Source organism: Camelus dromedarius, chromosome 6, assembly GCF_036321535.1.
Source record: "Camelus dromedarius isolate mCamDro1 chromosome 6, mCamDro1.pat, whole genome shotgun sequence".
NCBI classification, from domain to species: Eukaryota; Metazoa; Chordata; class Mammalia; order Artiodactyla; family Camelidae; genus Camelus; species Camelus dromedarius.
This window is the reverse complement of record NC_087441.1, coordinates 17,179,353-17,197,166: the sequence shown is the minus strand read 5'-3', so window position 1 is coordinate 17,197,166 and position 17,814 is coordinate 17,179,353. Positions and strand designations below refer to the sequence as shown.

Here is a 17,814-nt window from a genome sequence, read left to right as displayed (position 1 = left end):
AAAGTAATCAGTTCGCATGAGGAATTATATCATTTCCTTTTATTTCTAAAAATTGGGCAGGTAAAAGGGGAATAAGATAGCGCATGATGGTAAATCTGCCATGGATCCTGCCCTTCAGAAACTATGATCTGCCTACTGTAGGAGGTAAGAATTACCATCAATAACTTACATAGTAAGAACTAAAAAGATCACAGGAGAGAAGCAAAGATATAGTACACACCACAATGTGATCAAGAACTGGATAAACATTTTAGAATTCTGAATGAAATACGTGAAAAATTTTGTGAAGAGTAAGAATACTGTAGGTTTAGGGAACAGGTATGAAAGACAAAAACTATCTTTTTACAGTAGCAGGGAGCTGCTGAAGTGATAGGGATTAGTGAGACTAAAATAGCAGAGAAAGAAGAACTGAGAAGTGAGCAGATGATCTGTAGAGGCTTCTCCCTGGGGGCATCTGCCAATTCCAGGCACTGGCAAGAGGATGGGTATCCTGACTTGGTCCAAGAAAAGAGTCAATGGAGGGAGGAGAGAATGCAGAAGACACATTGTAGTCTCTTGTGGCTGAAGTGATAAAGTGAAAGGCATGAAAGGCATGAAAGGCTTCAACACCCGTTCAGCTTCTCACCCAAAACATGTGCTGATGTCTGCAACTGGGTGGATAAGAAAATTAAAAGATACGCCAAATGCCTCTGACACGGAGAGTCTATTTTCATAGTCTTTCAATGCTGAGGAGACAGACCCACCTGTGGACAGAACTAGAAATTACTCTTAGCAATCACCTGAGGTTGGACTGACAACGTTGGAGACTCAAAGATACGCCAACTTGTAGTACAGGTTCCCTGTCAAGGTGTGTGCCTAATTCTGAAGTTGTGTATGGCAGGAGGCCAAAAATCTAAGCTAAAAGTCTTTGAAGAGCTGGTTGGAATTTCGCACAGTCTCTCAACGCTGAGGAGATAAAGGCCCACCAGGTGAGCTGCACCGGTGCACAGCCAGATGCTCCGTTAGGAGTCTTGAAGGGATCTGGCCTATGGTAGGCTTCCGTAATAATCCTGTCCCAGCTGCAGAATAACTCTACTCCATTCCTGACTGGATTAAGTTCATCTTTCCCTCTCTACTTAGCAGAAAAAGTGGTGAAGCAACTCCGGTAGAGATCAGACCATCTACAGCCTCTACAGAATCTAATTTTATACATTTATAATGTCTTACCTGATATAAAATATGTTTAGGCAAGGAAGACTTAGAACCATATAACAAAAAAACCAAGGGACACAGACAATAGAAACAGACCTGCAGGTGATACACTGATCACTGTCTGAGGATGTTAGAAAACCAAATTATTATTCTGAGCATTGGTAAAGAAAGGAATTGACCATTTGGCTTGTGTTTCCTGTTTGAACTCTACCTTGGAGGAATTAAATACCTGAAAGGGATCAGTTCTCCTTTAAAAACAAAATCTAGTTGACAAATACAGAAGGGATGATAGAATTATAGTATCATTTTGTAGTTTTGTCATAAAATGATTGATCTACATTATGTCATCCATGCTTGCTAAAACCATTAAATGGAAGACTGATGGGGAATTTTATAATGTATGCCTCAGGCTGCCACATCTGAACACACCGATGCATCTTAATGTGATTAATAGAAAACCCAATTTATGTGCTCCCCGGTGTGGTATAACAGGAAGTAAACACCACCTTCAACAAACTATTCTCCCTATGCAATTAATCATGGAGCTGAGCAGGACTTCAGATCTAACTGCCAATTCATTAGGAAATACAGGTAACAGAGAAACATGTTAAATGACACTGCAGGGACTCAATTAGTAAAATCCATAATCTGGATGTTTGTTCAACAAATAGATAGCAAGTAGAAAGGAAGAGGGAATGTCATTAGATTAAAAAAGACTTAAAAGACTCATCAACAAAATGCAATGTGCAGATCTTCTTTGGATGATGATTTGAAAATCAAAAGAAAATAAAAATATATGAGATAACCAAGGAAATTCAGATATTGACTATTTAATATCAAAAATTTTACATCAAATATTGAAGAATCACTATTAAGTGTGATAATCTTTTTCCTTTTTATTATAAAAATGTGTACCTATATTGTAGGTATATATACTAAATTCTTTATGGATGGAATGACAAAGTTTTAGATTTGCTTTAAAATAAATAAATGCAGGTACAAATGAAACAAGATTCATATATATTGATTACTGTTCAAGCTGGATAATAAAGATATGAGGGTGCATTTTAGCGTTTTATCCATGTTTATACATTTGAAATTTTTTTCATAATAGTCAATAATAAAGATGTCTGAAAAACAAACAGAATTGGGAAGAATAATAGGAATTTTCACATGTCTATGTAAATTGTGCAAGCATTTTGCAGAGCAATTTGGCAATACACGAGACAGATGAATGCGGATTTACAACAATCCATCAGTTCTACTTCTAGGTTCAAACCATAGAAGAGGCCTCTCATACATGTGCAAAGACACAACCAAGAGTGTGTGCTGCAATATTGCTTAAAATAGCAAGATGAGGGAAGCAACCTAAATGGCCATCAGCAGGAGAACTGATTATGTTCTTGATAGTGTGGTATTTATTCAGTTTAGTTTAAGTGCATAAACCAGAGCTATATCTAATAACATAATACTGTACAAAAAGGGCAAATTGCTAAATGGAAATTTACTGTGATGCTATGGATATGAAATCTAATACCATGCTAAATACTACCACATAAGATTTATTAATACCTATGACTCCACATGTTGTAAAAGTATTAGAATATGCCAAGTGATGACACACACCAAATTTTCTTTTGAAAAGGAGAGGATTAGTGTTAAGAATGATATATAGAGGGTTTAAATATTTCCTTAATATTTTCAAAAGAAAGGAAAACTTAACAAGGCAAAATGTTAATATTTGACAAATCTATGATGGTAATTGAACTGAATCTTATTACATTGTTCTCTATAATCTCCTATTAACTTAGATATCTTTACAATTAAGGATTTTAGACCAGAGCAATATTTTACACTGCATTGTGTGTTTATGGAAAGAGCCTGGAAGTACTGTGTTAGATGTGCAGACACTGAAAGGAAGAGGGGAACGATTACCATTGGCAGAGGGTCTATATATACACTCAGAGCTCCATTTTTCACTCTGATGAGTGAATGCTGAGAAATAAATATTTAAATTCAGATAATAGAAAAAATGCACTTGATTTTGAAAGCAATCAGAAGCACAAATTATCCTATTTATTCATAACAAAAAAAAAGATAGATACCCTTTGCTAAAATGGTCTTGAGTGGTTGCTGTCAATCTTTATGATTACTTTGGACAGCTGCCACATTATTTCCATGGTGACCATCTGGAATTGTATAGACCATTTTATCTCTGCTAAAAGACTCATCTCCAATCCTGTCATAGACATGCAACTTCAGACATAGACAGCTAACCTGAGTCTTTACATAGATTTTACCTGCTCCTGACACATCCACTCAATGTCCCTAAAGTTGTTGGCCAAAAAAAAAAAAGAAAAAGAAAAAGAAAAAAAATCTGCAGAGAAAACAATTTTCTACTAGAAGTTATTGAAATTCTTGAATAAGGAAAATGGCTAAAAATCCATGAGTTAAATCATTTGAGATATTATGAATTAGTGTCACCTAAACTACACACTGAGATTTTAAATATCTGGGTCTTTTGTCTGGCCTTTTTTCTTCCAATACTGATGTCTTAAGTTGGGATAGCTTTTTGCTATCTGGAAGCATTTTCACATGTACTATTTCAACAATCCTTTTTTATAGATGAGTAACTGAGTTTGAAAGAGGCAAATACACAGTTGGAGAGTGCCTGGTCTCCTGAATCCTTGTCCAACGATCTTATTGCTACACTATAATGAGTAAAACTTGTCTGAAACAACCTCCCAAGTTCATGTAAAGAATAATTCCTAGCATAGAAACTGATGTATGGCTGATCTGCTGTAAAGAAAATAACATGCTGAAACAAAATCATACGGGACTAAGTACACTTAGAGAGACAGAGTCTCTTATTCAAAAGAAGGTTATTTGGGCAATGGGAATAAATGAGAGAAGCTGTGCACATAGCAAGCAGTGACTTGAAAGAAAGGAAGGAAGGAAGAAAAAAGAAAGAGAAAGAGAGGAAGAAAAGAAATGAAAAGAAAAGAAAAAATGTTTTGCACTTTTAGAAGAAATGGAAAAGGAATCTTTCTAATTAAATTTCTGGGGTTCCTTTAAATCCACAGTTTCTGCCAAAAGATTCAGCACAGATTTGGGACTTATATTTGACAAGCCCCCATATGCTGCATTTTCCCTCCAAGCTTTTACTCTGGCTTGTGGACTCTGTAGTTGGTTGAATATGTGGTTCTACAGTTGCTAAAAATATCCTGAAGTCCAGCTCCTCCTCTGTGATTTTGCTCAGTTGATAAAATGGCCACTCTGAGATAGATTTTTTTTTTTAAGTCTTGGCCTGTAACCTTTAATAAATTTCTTCTTCTTTCATAAAAGTTAGATGTATGCAAAGGTCATTTATACTTCACTTCAACACAAAGTCAGAAACTAAAGAAATGGCACCGTGTAGGAGATGCTATAATTTTTTTCAGCTGTTTCAATCGATAGTTAATTAAGGTGGCTTTGGAATTGCTTGGCGTTACAGTGTGACGTTTGGTTGTCAATATGGCTGAAACCCCCGAAGGAACCACAGAACTGTCCACTAGCTGGGAGTATAGCTCCAAGTCAGCTACAGAGGCCACAGAGCTTCCTGCCCCAGTCCCCAGAGACACAGAAGCGCTGATCTGTCCAGGAGTGCCACTGTGTGCATCTATGCTAATGTCAGCATGTCAAGTCTCCAAGCTCTCAAGATGTTTCCCCATTTTTTTTTTTTAATCATCATCCATACATCCCAGGAGACAGGGTCGCTATATCATTTTCACAGCCCAGCGCAAAAGGAAAACCTGGAGCCCCTGGTTGAAAACACAGAGGGAAAAATGTTGAAGTTACCAAAATATAAATCCTTTTCCTTTCTTCTACGGTTTCTCTCTAGACCTGTCATGATGTTTGGTGTTTTTTTTTGTTTTGTTTTCTTTTTGTTTTTGTTTTTGTTTTTGCCATTTAATGCTGTACTCCCTTGCGGGGGATGTTTACATGGCTAGTGCAAACCCTGTGAGGTGCAGCAGTCCCCACTCGGTGACTCCACATGGGTGTGGCTCCCAGGCTGCCAGGTTCCCCTCCAGCCAGTGGGCAGGGGAACAAGAAGCTGTAAACCTTCCCAGGGAAGTCAGGGAGGCAGGACCATGCATGAGCTGAGGCTCTATCACCCCGTGAGTGCTCCGTTTCTGCATGGAACATCACTTACACAACACAGATTAAGCGACAACGTGATTATGAATTTCAGAAGGATGACCATGGAGCACTAAACCCTGAGTGCAAGGCCCTTCTGCTGAGGGACCCACCGCGTGTCTGTATTGGTCTCAGGCCGTGAAGCCAGCCCTTCCCAGGTCCTGGCCTCCCAGCACCACTGGACCAGGCCACATGCAGCTATTATCTGACAGAGAACAGAATTCTAGGATATGCAGGCAGTTTAGCATGGCAAAGTCACATGCTTTGAGTGTATTTTCTGCCTCCTTTCATGAGAAATGAAGTTGTTTTAATATTATTTTACAGGAGAAATGGCCTTTTCTACCCATAACTTCATTTATATGTTCAAACATCATATTTTTTATTCCTGGGCATCTACTACCAATGGTTTCATTGTTTTCATGATCTTTGTGATTTCAGGTGGGCATATTGAATGTCAAGGGCATACTACTTTGGCAAGTTCAACAGCAAACATTCTCTCTTTGTCTAATTTTCGTAAATAAATGGATTATTGCAATAGTAATGAAATTATAGCAAGGTGTTTCAAGTTCTCGTCTCTGAATGAGGATTTCAAATTGTTCTAGGTAGATCATGTACTTTCAAATGGTTTATTGAATGGCCCAAAGTTGATGAAAATATATGTATTGATCAATTTTATTTTTTCTCTCTTAGCTTCAGCTGTACTATGAAAAATCTTTTTTCCCACCATCTACATTTAGATTAGATTCCTTGCTTTCAGATGTTGAAAAGATACTCCACTGTATTCTTGTTTCAAACCTCAAACTCGGATCTCTCCTTCCCAGCACAATTTCAGGCCTCAGCCTGAAAGACTTCAGTTGGGAAGGGTCGTGGTCTGCTCTTGAAATCTCTCTGCCTTTTCCCTCTTCTGAATTGCCCCTCCTCTGCCTGCTTTGATGGGAAAAGAGATGGGAGAGTTGGCCAAGGTCTTTGACTTGCCTGGAGCTGTTGTGGTCCTCTTCTGATTAACAATGGATAATTGTCACCAGGATCTTGGAGTAAGTGGCCCACTGATGACTCATAGAGAATATTTGTGAGTTTTTGGAAAGCCCTATAGGGGACTTCATCACTGCAGAGTTCCCAAAGATGGGAAATTCCCCCAGTTCAGCCTCATCCATACCACTCATAGTCACCTGCTGATGGTTCACATTTAGCATCTCATTCCCCAAGTTCCTCTCTGTGATTGGCAGCCTCCTTATGTGGAGTGATGCTAAGATGGCTTTATCCTACCACTTTCTAAAGTGCTGCTTAACTCATGGGACACCTGCGTACCCTCACTCCAACACATGCTAGAAAGGCCAGCTGCACACAGCTGCCCCATCAGCCTTGTCATGTCCAGGCAGTGCCCTTCTCCCCTTCCAGACCACACTATGTGCTATACAAGGAGACAGCCAACCGGGGAAGGAGAAGGTGCTCTTCCCTTGAGGCAGATTACTCCAACCTCTTACCATTTCCCTCTCTCCACCTCTAATTATATTCTGCCTTGTGAAGACCAAGAGATACATGTGACTTTATATGAAGTGACAGCAATACTTTTATGATAACATAATGTGGAGGAAAGTTAGCAGTACGCTTAAAAGTCACAGTATAAGACATAAATCCAGGAGCATCCTTTAAGAGGTGGTGGGTGAGAAGGCTCAGGTGGAGTCCACAGCCACCAAGAATAACGGGGGTGTCAAGAGTGGAGGGAGAAGAGCCCATATGGGACAGACATACACAGAGCAGAAGAAGCATCTGCCAGTTGGAAAAAGATGGTCCCACAAGGTACTCCACTGACAATGACTTTCAGAAACGAGCCTAGCAGTAAGAAATAGTTGGGCAGCTCGGGAAGATCTAGGACGTGGAGGTGGAGATGACGTGGAAAAAGACTCCAGAGCCAGGCACGCTCTGCCCCAGCCCAGGCACCGCCTGAGTGGTGTGATCGCCATCTCTGTATCCATGTATAACCACTCACTCACTGGGTATCTTTTTCTTTTCAATCCTCAGGAAGAGGCAGCCAGAATTCTCGCCCACCAGCCAATGTCCGTCGGCACATGTGCAGCTTTGAAAACCCCCACACTGCAGTGAATGTGTAAGAGAAGCTGCATGGAAAATATAGTGGTTTGCCCCTTGCTTTCTCTCTCCTGGGTTTTTCTACTTTCTAACATGGAAACAGATGTGGTGCATGCCATCAAGAATGAGGAACCATTTACGTGCCATGGTTTGCACGACTGCCTTAATTTGATTGTCCATCGTTCTTAAAAGGACACTGTCAAGCTGTTAGTCCTTTTGCTTTTCTTATGTTTTGATGCAAAGATGCACACTTTTCCCTGTTCTAGAGATTCACTTTTGTCTGTGACTCCCACTCACAGGCTTGAAAGTGAATTTTCCCCCCTTCGCAAATTTGTCAGCTTCCCCTTGGCAAACAGAGCTCTTTCTTTATTTTATTTTTCTTTTCTTTTGCCTTTTGTTTGCTGCTGCACAAATGTTTGACATGATCCTGTCTGCATTCGAGTAAAAGCCATGACTTGAACTCATGGAAGAGTTCCATGATGTCAGTTTGAGGGGGTGGGCACCAGCATGAGCCTCTCTCTGCTGGGAGCCTCCCATGCCCTGGGGAGCGCAAAACCAAAGAAACAAAAGTTTTGTGAGTCCTACAAAAAATGAGTTTTGCAAAAAAAAAAAAAAGTTTTCCCAGAATTCTGAGTGCTTTTATCAGATTTTCCCCGTCTGATAAAAACATTGCATGTTTGGTCCAATTTTTGACCTTTAGTTCTTGACAGTGTCTCTTTAAGTCAACAAAAGAACATAGACCATGTTCAATTCATTGTGCACGGAGTCTGTGGTCATTTTCAGCTGTTCCTTTACAGCCCTTCAAACTCCTGGGAGAGTCAAAGGTACACATTCCTGCAGCAGGAGGGAGCCCACTGATGGGGTGTCTGTGGCTTGAGTAGCTCTTCAGATGCTACCAAACCTGGCCATGGAGCCCAGTGAATGGGGCCCTAAGTCTCTTCTCTTCACTCAGTGGAGTGCATTGGGAAGTCATGTTCTGACATTCCCTGGAAAAGCCCAAATAGAAAGAAAGAGTGTGGGGCAGTCAAATCATACCGAATCTTAGAGGTTGGGAGGACTCTGTGCTTCTAGATCAGAGCAACTCTAGTCTGCTTGGATTCATTCTCTGTAACTTTCCCAAGTCAAAAAGCATTGAGTGTTTCTTGTGCCAAAGGTTGAGTCTGGCCAAGGACACAGTAAGGACATCCCGATTATGACAGCTGCTGGCTGCCTGTCAGAAAGGATTGATGGGACTAGCAGATGTGCATGTCTTGTCATGACAGCAGGGCCAGAGAGAAAGGGAAGTCCCCTAACATTTCATGACTTAAAAGTGAGTGCCTGAAAGCAAAAACAAAGACCAAAGGTGGGCGCATCCTTGGTAGGTGACAAAAAAATAATGCGTCAGCAAGGCTAACAGGTAGTTGTAAAGAACTTTTGAAATAAGATCTATTCAAGCTGTCTTTCTGGAGACAGTAAAGGATCAGGAAGAGATTGGTAGCTTTCAAGCTGTGTGCCATAGACTAAGACTGGCTATTCTTATTCATGGTTTTTCCCACAAAAATTAAAAAAAAAAAAAGATATGTTCTTTTTGTGACCTTCAGCTCCCATAGCTCTTGTGAACAAGCCAGGCAAAGAGACTAGTGATAGAAATAAAGCTGCCTACTGGACCATTATGGTCTGCCTAGATCTCTCCTGCCTCTGAGGAATAGTCTCTGCGGAGCATGCAACTGCCCTGTATTTCCAGGGCAAACTGTGAGGACTCCAGGTACTGCTGAAGAGCATCAAAAGCCTTGCTATTAAAACTACAGGTCTGGAAGCATGGAGCACAGAAAAACATGGTAATGCTTGACCTGAACTTTCTTCAAAAGGAACATAATTTGGGCTCATCTATTCTTCCTGGAAGAATGGAGTTACACCTTGTATGCTGCTCTGAAACAATGCTCCTGTACCAACACAATGTCTTAAATCAACTTTGGCACCAGAATTCCTTCCTTCAGCCAGTAATCATGATTAGGTTGGACCAAAGGCCATTTAATGTGTACTTAGAACAGGTTTAATAATCATCAGAATTCTACTCTTTAGTTCGAAATAGATTTGTCAATTTTCTCTAGACAGTGGACCCCGTGCCCAGACAAAGTTGATGGGGTCTTCCATACTTTATCAACCTTGATGAGGTAATTTCACTTGTGGATGCCTTTTTCTTTATTAATTCATTAGAGGAAGCACAAGTCTTAATGAAGGCAAACTGATTTTCTTTATGCTGTCTTTTACCCTGAATCGTATAAATTTAGGTTATTCAACGTGATTGATCTAAAGACTTTAAAAGGAGAACTGTAATATTTAGACTTAGTAATATTGTCAATTTCAGCAAGCCATGTGGTTTTCTGATCAGCTTACAATGAGGTAAGAATCAAAGAGGAAAGAGAGAAAATTCACAATGCTATTTAAGATTTAGTATCAGCAGAAACGACTACATTCTCATGTAATCAGAAAGCATTTGTCTTCAACAACACATTCAAATCTTCTCTACCTTACAAGTAGTGGTGAGTGAAAAAGGTGAGAAATTTTAAATATGTTCAGATAAGCTTCCAGAGAACATATACTGAATATGCAGAATTTTTCTGGAAAGCTTTCAAGAAGTGAAATTGGAGTCAGTGGAAGTCCTTTGTATTGAGGATTAGCTTGGGGTTGCCTGGAAAACAGGGGTCTGATTCAAAATGGCTTCAAATAGTACCTGTGCCTGAAATGCTGCAAGAATCACTATTCAGACTGCATTCTGGTGCCAGCTTGCTGAAGCAGGTGGAGGTGAGATACCTGGACAGTGCGGCTCTGGCATTCCATCTGGAGTGTCTCGGCTGGGGTGGCACTATCCCTTCCCTGAAAGGCCGTGTGTCTCAGCCGTAGCCGCAGGGCCACGGCAGAACTGTCCGCAAGCCTGTGGCTGTGATTTGCTTTCTTTACTTGGTGAGCCATTCTCCCCATGCTGTGACTCAATGGCATTTCCTGTTTCCATTTTTCATTTTCAAAGAAAACAAATGCTACCCTCCTCCTGTGCCAAGGAGTGAGTCTTCCCTCCTTGTGGGGAGGTCTTGCCTTGTCTGTGGGCTCTCTGGATGCCATCCTCGTGTCTGTGGTGCAGCTATTAAGCCTAGTGGCAAAGACTTGAGTTGGACATAAGGGAGACAGGTGTTGTGCTAGCTTCCCCCTCAGGCAGCTTGTGCAGGATGCTTCCCTCCTGATCTCAAACACCCACCCACTGGTGTTCCCATTTTAGACCTCTCTGGAGCGGAGAGCGGTGTACTCTGCAGATGTAACTAGTACTTACTGAAACAAATAAAACAGACAGGATTGCTCCGAACGCAAAAGATACACTAATCTGTTTACACCACCCACTTCTAAGTATTCTCTCCAGTGCTGTAAATACTGGGTTTTCTGTTTGGGGGGATTGTGATACTTACCAAATGAAAGGAAAACCAAAGCAAGATCCCAAGCCTGTTGTGGCTGGAGCTGCAGCCCTCAGCCCACTATCAGCGTGCAGTATCCTCTCCATCTCTAGTTCCTCCCAGGCCTCGCTGCGGTTTCCCCCAGTTACTTCAATGTCAGTAAATATCCTTAGCCACAGGTATTTACTGCCTTGGAGCTTCAAAAAGAGATTAAATCTTTAATTGTCTTTTGAAGTGAGAGCAAGAAGGATGGGGTGCTTTGTGACAATTCTGTGATGTTTCTAAGCCCGGTTGCTTTTCCTAAGATTAGGAAACCAAGTAAAATTAAATAATAGAAGGAAGTGGCTGGTGACTGGAACACAAGGTATTAAAGTTACCTGGGAGTAAGGAAGAGTCTTGTTTCATAGTAATATTGCATCTCTATAAAGCATTTATTCCTTTTTGCTGCCCCATATTTTATACATTTTTCTCTTCTTAATATCACAGCAATGGGCTTCCAACCTTTTCAAATTGGATAGTCGCTTTTTACACCTAAACAGTTATTAAACCTTCACCTGAATCTGTGATAGTAATTGTACACTTATTAGTGGCCACTTGAACACAAAGCACAAAAAAAGGCTTCTCAGAATTTAGTTACACTTTTACCTAAAAGCACTTTGCATTTAAAAATAGCAGAGCATATTCTACAAAGACATAATATTGATTTAGCCTAAAAATAATACTCGATGCATGTGTGGATTCATGGACCATTCAAGCTGGCTAAAGCATAGGTTAAAGTAACTAATCCAGAAGGACCAAAGTTTATACCCTGCTGCTATGAGACGATGAGTTTCTATGAGATGATGCATTTCCTCTGCTATCTCTGGTTTTGTCCTTGGGGGAAAAAAAAGGTTAATCTAATTTTCTTAATCTGACAAATTCCCTGGGGCATTGGAACTGTTTTCTAATTAAACAGTACTTTCCAGAAAATCTGGAGCAAGACTCTGAGGGGAAAGAAAGCTGCTAATTTAGACAGCCAGGGTGAAGATCTCCCATCACAGGCATAAAAGTGGTATTGGATTAAAACAGAACTAAATTGTAATCATATCTGTCTGAAAGATGATTAATAGTGCCTTTTACATATGGAAGTACATGATGGAAAAAGAGGCTCATTTGGAACCCCTGGACAAGGAGGAAAACAACCTGTGTGAGGGAGTGAGTGGGTGAAGTCAGTCCCAGGAATACAAGGCGGCCTTTTTGGCTGGTATATATGGAGACTGGAGCAATGTTGTACTTGCATATTTAAGCGTACTGATTGAATTGGGTCAGACTAGCTCTCAAGGGAATTGATTTTTTAAACACCCACACATGCAGACACACAGATACACACCCCTTAATGAAGACACAAGGCAGCCTTTGACTTTAGCGATTTTCTTAGTGAACATGGAGAGGCAGACGTTTGGAGAAGGAAAAAGTGTTTCCATTGCAGCTGAAAGGGCTGCAAAGCGTTGAGGCTGGAAAGTACACTACAGCAAGGCAAGAGGCAACTAGGTAGCTTTGTACTTTCTACAAGAGGCATATTAAATCTATAAAGAGAGAAGAAGTGTGAGTAGAGTGGGAGATGGAGGAAACTGAGAAAGATCAAAGTGGGAGGCAAGCTTACCCAGAGTTTCAAAGGCAGGAGAGGAACTGTGGATTCTGGTCTTGCCTTTGGCTGGCTGGTTGACTGCTGTTCTCGCCAGGAACACACAGGCTCATTCTTTAGTTTGCTCAACTCAAAAGTGTCAGCTATTCTGACAAGACAGTGCAGAAGCCGACAAGTCAGTAATTTCACATTTACCTGCACTTATACATTCTCAGGGAGTATATTTGCATACATTTGAGTGAAACATTAATTTTGATACAGTATTTTGGAGATGAGACTTTTCTTGGACAATTAAAAATGCAGCATAGATTATCAGATATATCTATGAACTACCTTCCTCCCAAATAATGAGATAATTTTAGCTGTTAACATCTATTTTAGAACCTTTATAGCCAAAATTTTCTATAATTGATAACAGATTTTCTACACAAATTTGTACTTATTTGACTCACTTCACTTTTCAGGATTATAAATGTGGCCCTCACATATAATTTTTGAAGTATTCATTCTTGTATTTTCAAAGTTATTAAATAAACTGTTATGTTAACTCTTGATCATTTCCTACAGTTTTCCAAACAAAAGACTGTGATAGGAAATAGTCTATTTCACATATCCACCTAAGAAAAATACCCATTTTCCCTCTTCCTTTTAATGTCAAAAATGTGTCAGTATTGTTCTACGTTCTCTGTTGTTTTCATGGGTACAAAGAAAAAGCAAACTCCTGAAAAACAAGAAGAAAAAAAATGATTTCCTGATTTAAGTATTAACGCTCTTGTTATTATAGCTTGCTATGGTAAGGTACCACCATCTGCTAAAAATTATACAGAAAATAAGCTGAGTCCAAAAGTGAGACCAGTTATTAGAACACAGAGAATAGAATTTGTAGTATATGCACACAGTACATCTCACTTTTTTCTTCTTCAGTGATACATTCTCTCTGGTTGGTTTTATGAGCATCCCATGAAGATGAAAGTTGGTAAGGGTGGAGGACGGCTGGTAACCTAAGATTATTTTCTTCACTGATGCTCAGTGAGGAAAAGGCTGGGCAGAGGTCTTTGTCTCAGTAACTTCTGCTCTGTCTGAATCTTAATTTTGTCTCATTTGCACCAAACTATGTGAGAGGACTAATGCAGGCCATGGGCATTTGAATTTTTCTGGGCCTTTCAGTTCTCTTTTAAACACACCTGGTTAAATGTTCCCAGTGTGAAAATCCTAAACTAGCTGCTACGAGTGAATCACTGTGATCCACTATATGTGTCTGGAATAACACTTTGCAATTAAAAAACAAAAAAGAAAGTTATAAAGCTCTTAAATGGAACATGGGTCTGGGTTTTTCTGTCATCTCCTTTTTTTTCTCTTCTGTACAGGTGCCATGGGCATGACCATCCTGCCCCTGTTACCACAGGAAATACCTGCGTATCAGAATGGGCAACAGAGAGGATGTATTTTATAACCCTGCAGGATGATGAAAGTAGCTTTATACGTGGGCTTTAATTTGTTCCACGGACTAAGAAGAAAGGGGGCAATAGCTATGGTCATAATGGTCTGTTGTCCATGTGTAACTGAGATTTTATTTTTAATTTATTTCCTCCATCGATTTTGGAATCTTGCAAAGGTTTCATTGAGCAGCGGTTTTACCATCGCCTTAGAATGTGTGTGTGTGTGTGTGTGTGTGTCTAACAACTGTGAAATCTTAGACCTAAATGAAAGTAGCAGCTTCTACAACAAGCTGACTTTTCTCCCCTACAACTTTTTCAGGGTCAAAAATGCCCTGCCTGGTTGTGGAGTTGACGGAATCACTGGCTGCAGCTTCAGAGGCAACTTTTGGCGTTTGATCTGCAGCAAGGAGAGGCTGGGGGTGTGGAGGACAGGCATATGGTGGAGGGGGGAGTCAAACTGCTTTCAGCTGGGCTTGCAAATGTTTTATATGTATGTTTTCTGTGTGCATGACATATCTGCAAATAAACCCATCTCTATTTTATTCATAGTTCTAATGGCAAGTCTGTGTCATGGTCTGAACCAGGTGGAAGACAGGTGCCCAAAGGACAGCACATGTGGCACCGCCTCTCTGTGCACGTGAAGACCAGTGAGACGGCCTGCAACCAGACAGCCGTCATCAAACCCCTCACTAAAAGTTACCAAGGCTCCGGAAAGAGCCTGACCTTTTCAGATACCAGCACCAAGACCCTTTACAACGTGGAGGAGGAAGACGCCCAGCCGGTTGGCTTCAGCCCTCCCAGCAGTCCTTCGATGGTGGTGCACCGACGCGTGCCAACCGCGGTGAGCACCCCGCCTCTGCCGCCCCACCTGACTGCAGAGGAGACCCCCCTCTTCCTGGCCGACCCGGCCGTCCCCAAGGGCTTGCCCCCTCCCCTCCAGCAGCCGCCGCCGCCCCCGCCACAGCCACCGCAGAAATCTCTCCTGGACCAGCTGCAGGGGGTGGTCACCAATTTCAGCACCGGGATCCCGGATTTCAACGCGGTGCTCGCAGTCCCTGGGGGTCCGGGAAACGGGGTGCGGTCCTTGTTCCCGCCCACGGCGGTCCCTCAGCACCTGCAGATGCTGCCGCTGCAGCTGAGCACCTTCGGGGAGGAGCCCGCCTCCTCGCCAGCGGAGGACGACGACGACGATGACAGCGAGAGGTTCAAGCTCCTGCAGGAGTACCTGTATGAGCGGGAGGGGAACACGGAGGAAGACGAGCTGGAAGAGGAGGAGGAGGACCTGCAGGCGGCCAGCAAACCGACCCTAGAGGATTCGCCTGCCCTGACGCCTCCGTCCCCCTTCCGCGACTCGGTGGCCTCGGGTAGCTCGGTGCCCAGCTCCCCCGTGTCCGAGTCGGTGCTGTGCACGCCTCCCAACGTGACCTACGCCTCTGTCATTCTGAGGGACTATAAGCAAAGCTCTTCCACCCTGTAGGGAGGAGGTGTCCACAGGGAAACGCAGAGGTGTCAAGGAGAAGCAGCACCTCCGGAGACAGAAAGCTGGAGAAGCGGAGGCTGGAGGGTGAAGTCAGGAGCAAGGAGGAGACCGCTGCGGCTGCCTTAGTAAGGTGGGCGTGCGAGATGCTGGACTCCGCAAGCAAAAAGTGATCCGGGAGAGGATTCCAATTCTTGAATTATTCAAAAGCCTTCTCTGGGAAGAAAGGGAGTTCTGACAAAGCACAATCCCATATAGTACTTAACTTTTATTGCAAAAAACAAACAAAATCAACCAACATAATCTTTTCGGACAATTGCGCATAGATACACATGCCCACACACTCTTGGCCACCTTGAAACAGGACTGCGCATGGGAACCACCCAGCTGAATCATTAACTCACCATCATGGTATTCCTAGCGAGGATGGTGGAGCCAGACAGAGCAGATGGGTGACGGAGGGGCAGACACAGAACCACCCAGAGAACAGTGATGAACAGCAGCTCATTGCTCTCAAGCCCTTCTCCCTGCTTGTCCCACAGTGTCTCCAGGACACTCGGAACCCGCCCCAAAAGGGGCCTCTCTTCACCCCCTGCACCACATCCAGGGCCAGCCTCGCGATCACCCTTGGAGAAAGGTGCATGTGTGGGCACCCTGCTGCTCTGTGAATTCCCTCTATTTAGGAAAACAGGAATAAGGGCAAAATCATCACCAAAAAGCACTCCATCAGGAGTGCTTCTGGAGGATGGGATGAGAAGCAGGATACTACATGAGCTTGGGGCTTTGAACAAGTCAGTCAACAAAATCGGCTTCCCACATCTGATACTTGTTTAGTGGTGATTTGGGGAAAAGGCCGGACGAGATTGTTTTGAGAGTGGCAGAAGACTTTTTGTGGATTTGCTTGTGTGCCAAGGGGGCTCTCCTTGCCTTTTCGTTAAAGAGAACAAACCATGTGGCAGAATTGTTACCTTCCATTTACTGTAGCAAATAATACTTACCAGTTGAACTTCTAAGATGCGGTATGTGTACTTGGTGCCATTGTTTCTCCTATGTACTACAGAAACAAATCCATCTTTGAACTTAACGGTGTACTCATAGCAACTATTAGTGGTTTCAGTGACAAGATTCAATTGTCACTGAAGTCCCCGTAACTAGCAAGTGAATGTGTTCTTGTGTCCTTGTATATCTGTGATAATAAAATTTGTGCAATGTAATGTCAAACTAACTGCAACTAGAAGATTGTCTTTCTGATATAGTATTAATATTTTTATGTTCCAATGACATTTTATATACCATTGCCATCAATATCTACAGGAGCTCTTTGAAGGTCTGAGTGCTCTGGTCCAATGTTTTTCATATGCTGCTCAGATGGTCCTTCTTCTAAGAGGGAACTTATTTTTCAGATATTTTATGATGTGGAAATATGTTATTAATGAAGTGGTTAATATTGTATTGTATTAAAAGTTCACAAAAACTGTGGGGAACAATAAAAAGGTACATTTTATAAATTTGCAGACATCATGATTAAAACGTAAGATTGAAATGACAGTATTTATGTTATTTCAAGTTACTTTAGATTTTTTTTTTTTTTTGAATTTTCCACAGCTACTTAAGCTTGTGCTTAACACATATACTAACCTCTGAGTCTGGTCATGATTTCTCAAATTATTTTTCGTTACTTTTTCATTTTTTTAAATTTTTATTTCCATGTTCTTTAAATTCCTATCTATGCTGTCTTAACTCATCTTTTTATTTTTGTTATTTGCAGTGTGTAATATCCACGTGCGTGTAATTTGGTTGTTTCACTTCTGATCTCACTTTTTACCCCAAATAAGAGAGATTTTTCTTGCTGTTTTGATTTCTTGTATTATTTGGGGATGAATCAGATCCCCTTAGATATCTTTGTTTATGCCTTATGTTCAGTCATGTTTAATATGCTTCCTTCCTGTTGAAGCTGCTGATTTCTAGCCAAAAATCATCTCAGAACCTTTAAATACACATGGTATCATTTATTCAGTTTAACATCCACTCCAATGTTTGAGACTCACATTCTTATGTCTTCCCATATTCTACTGCCAAGTTTAGAAAGTTTTATATCAAGAATAGACTGCATTTCCTTTAAAAAAAATTATTTTATTACACCTTTGGGAGAAAGACCTCACAACTGAGGTGGATTTCAGCTCCATATTTTCATTGTCATGAAGCAGAATGAGGAAAATGGATGGTTCCAATGCTTAATAGACAGTCTACTAATTGGCCAACTAGCAAGGGAAAGCATACTGTCTATTATTAGTGAAACATGTATTTTATTTTAACACCAGTGGCGCATGTCCTTGAATCAGGACTTAGGCATTCAGATATTTTTAAAGTAAGAATGGATCAGGAGAAGTGCTTCTG

The 17,814-nt window shown here is 41.4% G+C and overlaps 1 protein-coding gene across 1 annotated transcript in view; it reads left to right on the top strand.

Annotated features, from left to right (window-relative positions):
• Positions 1-17,515, top strand: part of GRM1 (glutamate metabotropic receptor 1) — a 349,171-nt gene extending 331,656 nt beyond the window's left edge. Inside the window, exon 9 of the mRNA XM_010983731.3 lies at positions 14,490-17,515. Coding sequence (XP_010982033.2) covers positions 14,490-15,417 — 928 coding nt within the window. The 3' untranslated portion in view covers positions 15,418-17,515. The remainder of the gene's footprint in view (positions 1-14,489) is intronic.
• The last annotated feature ends 299 nt before the right edge of the window (positions 17,516-17,814 follow it).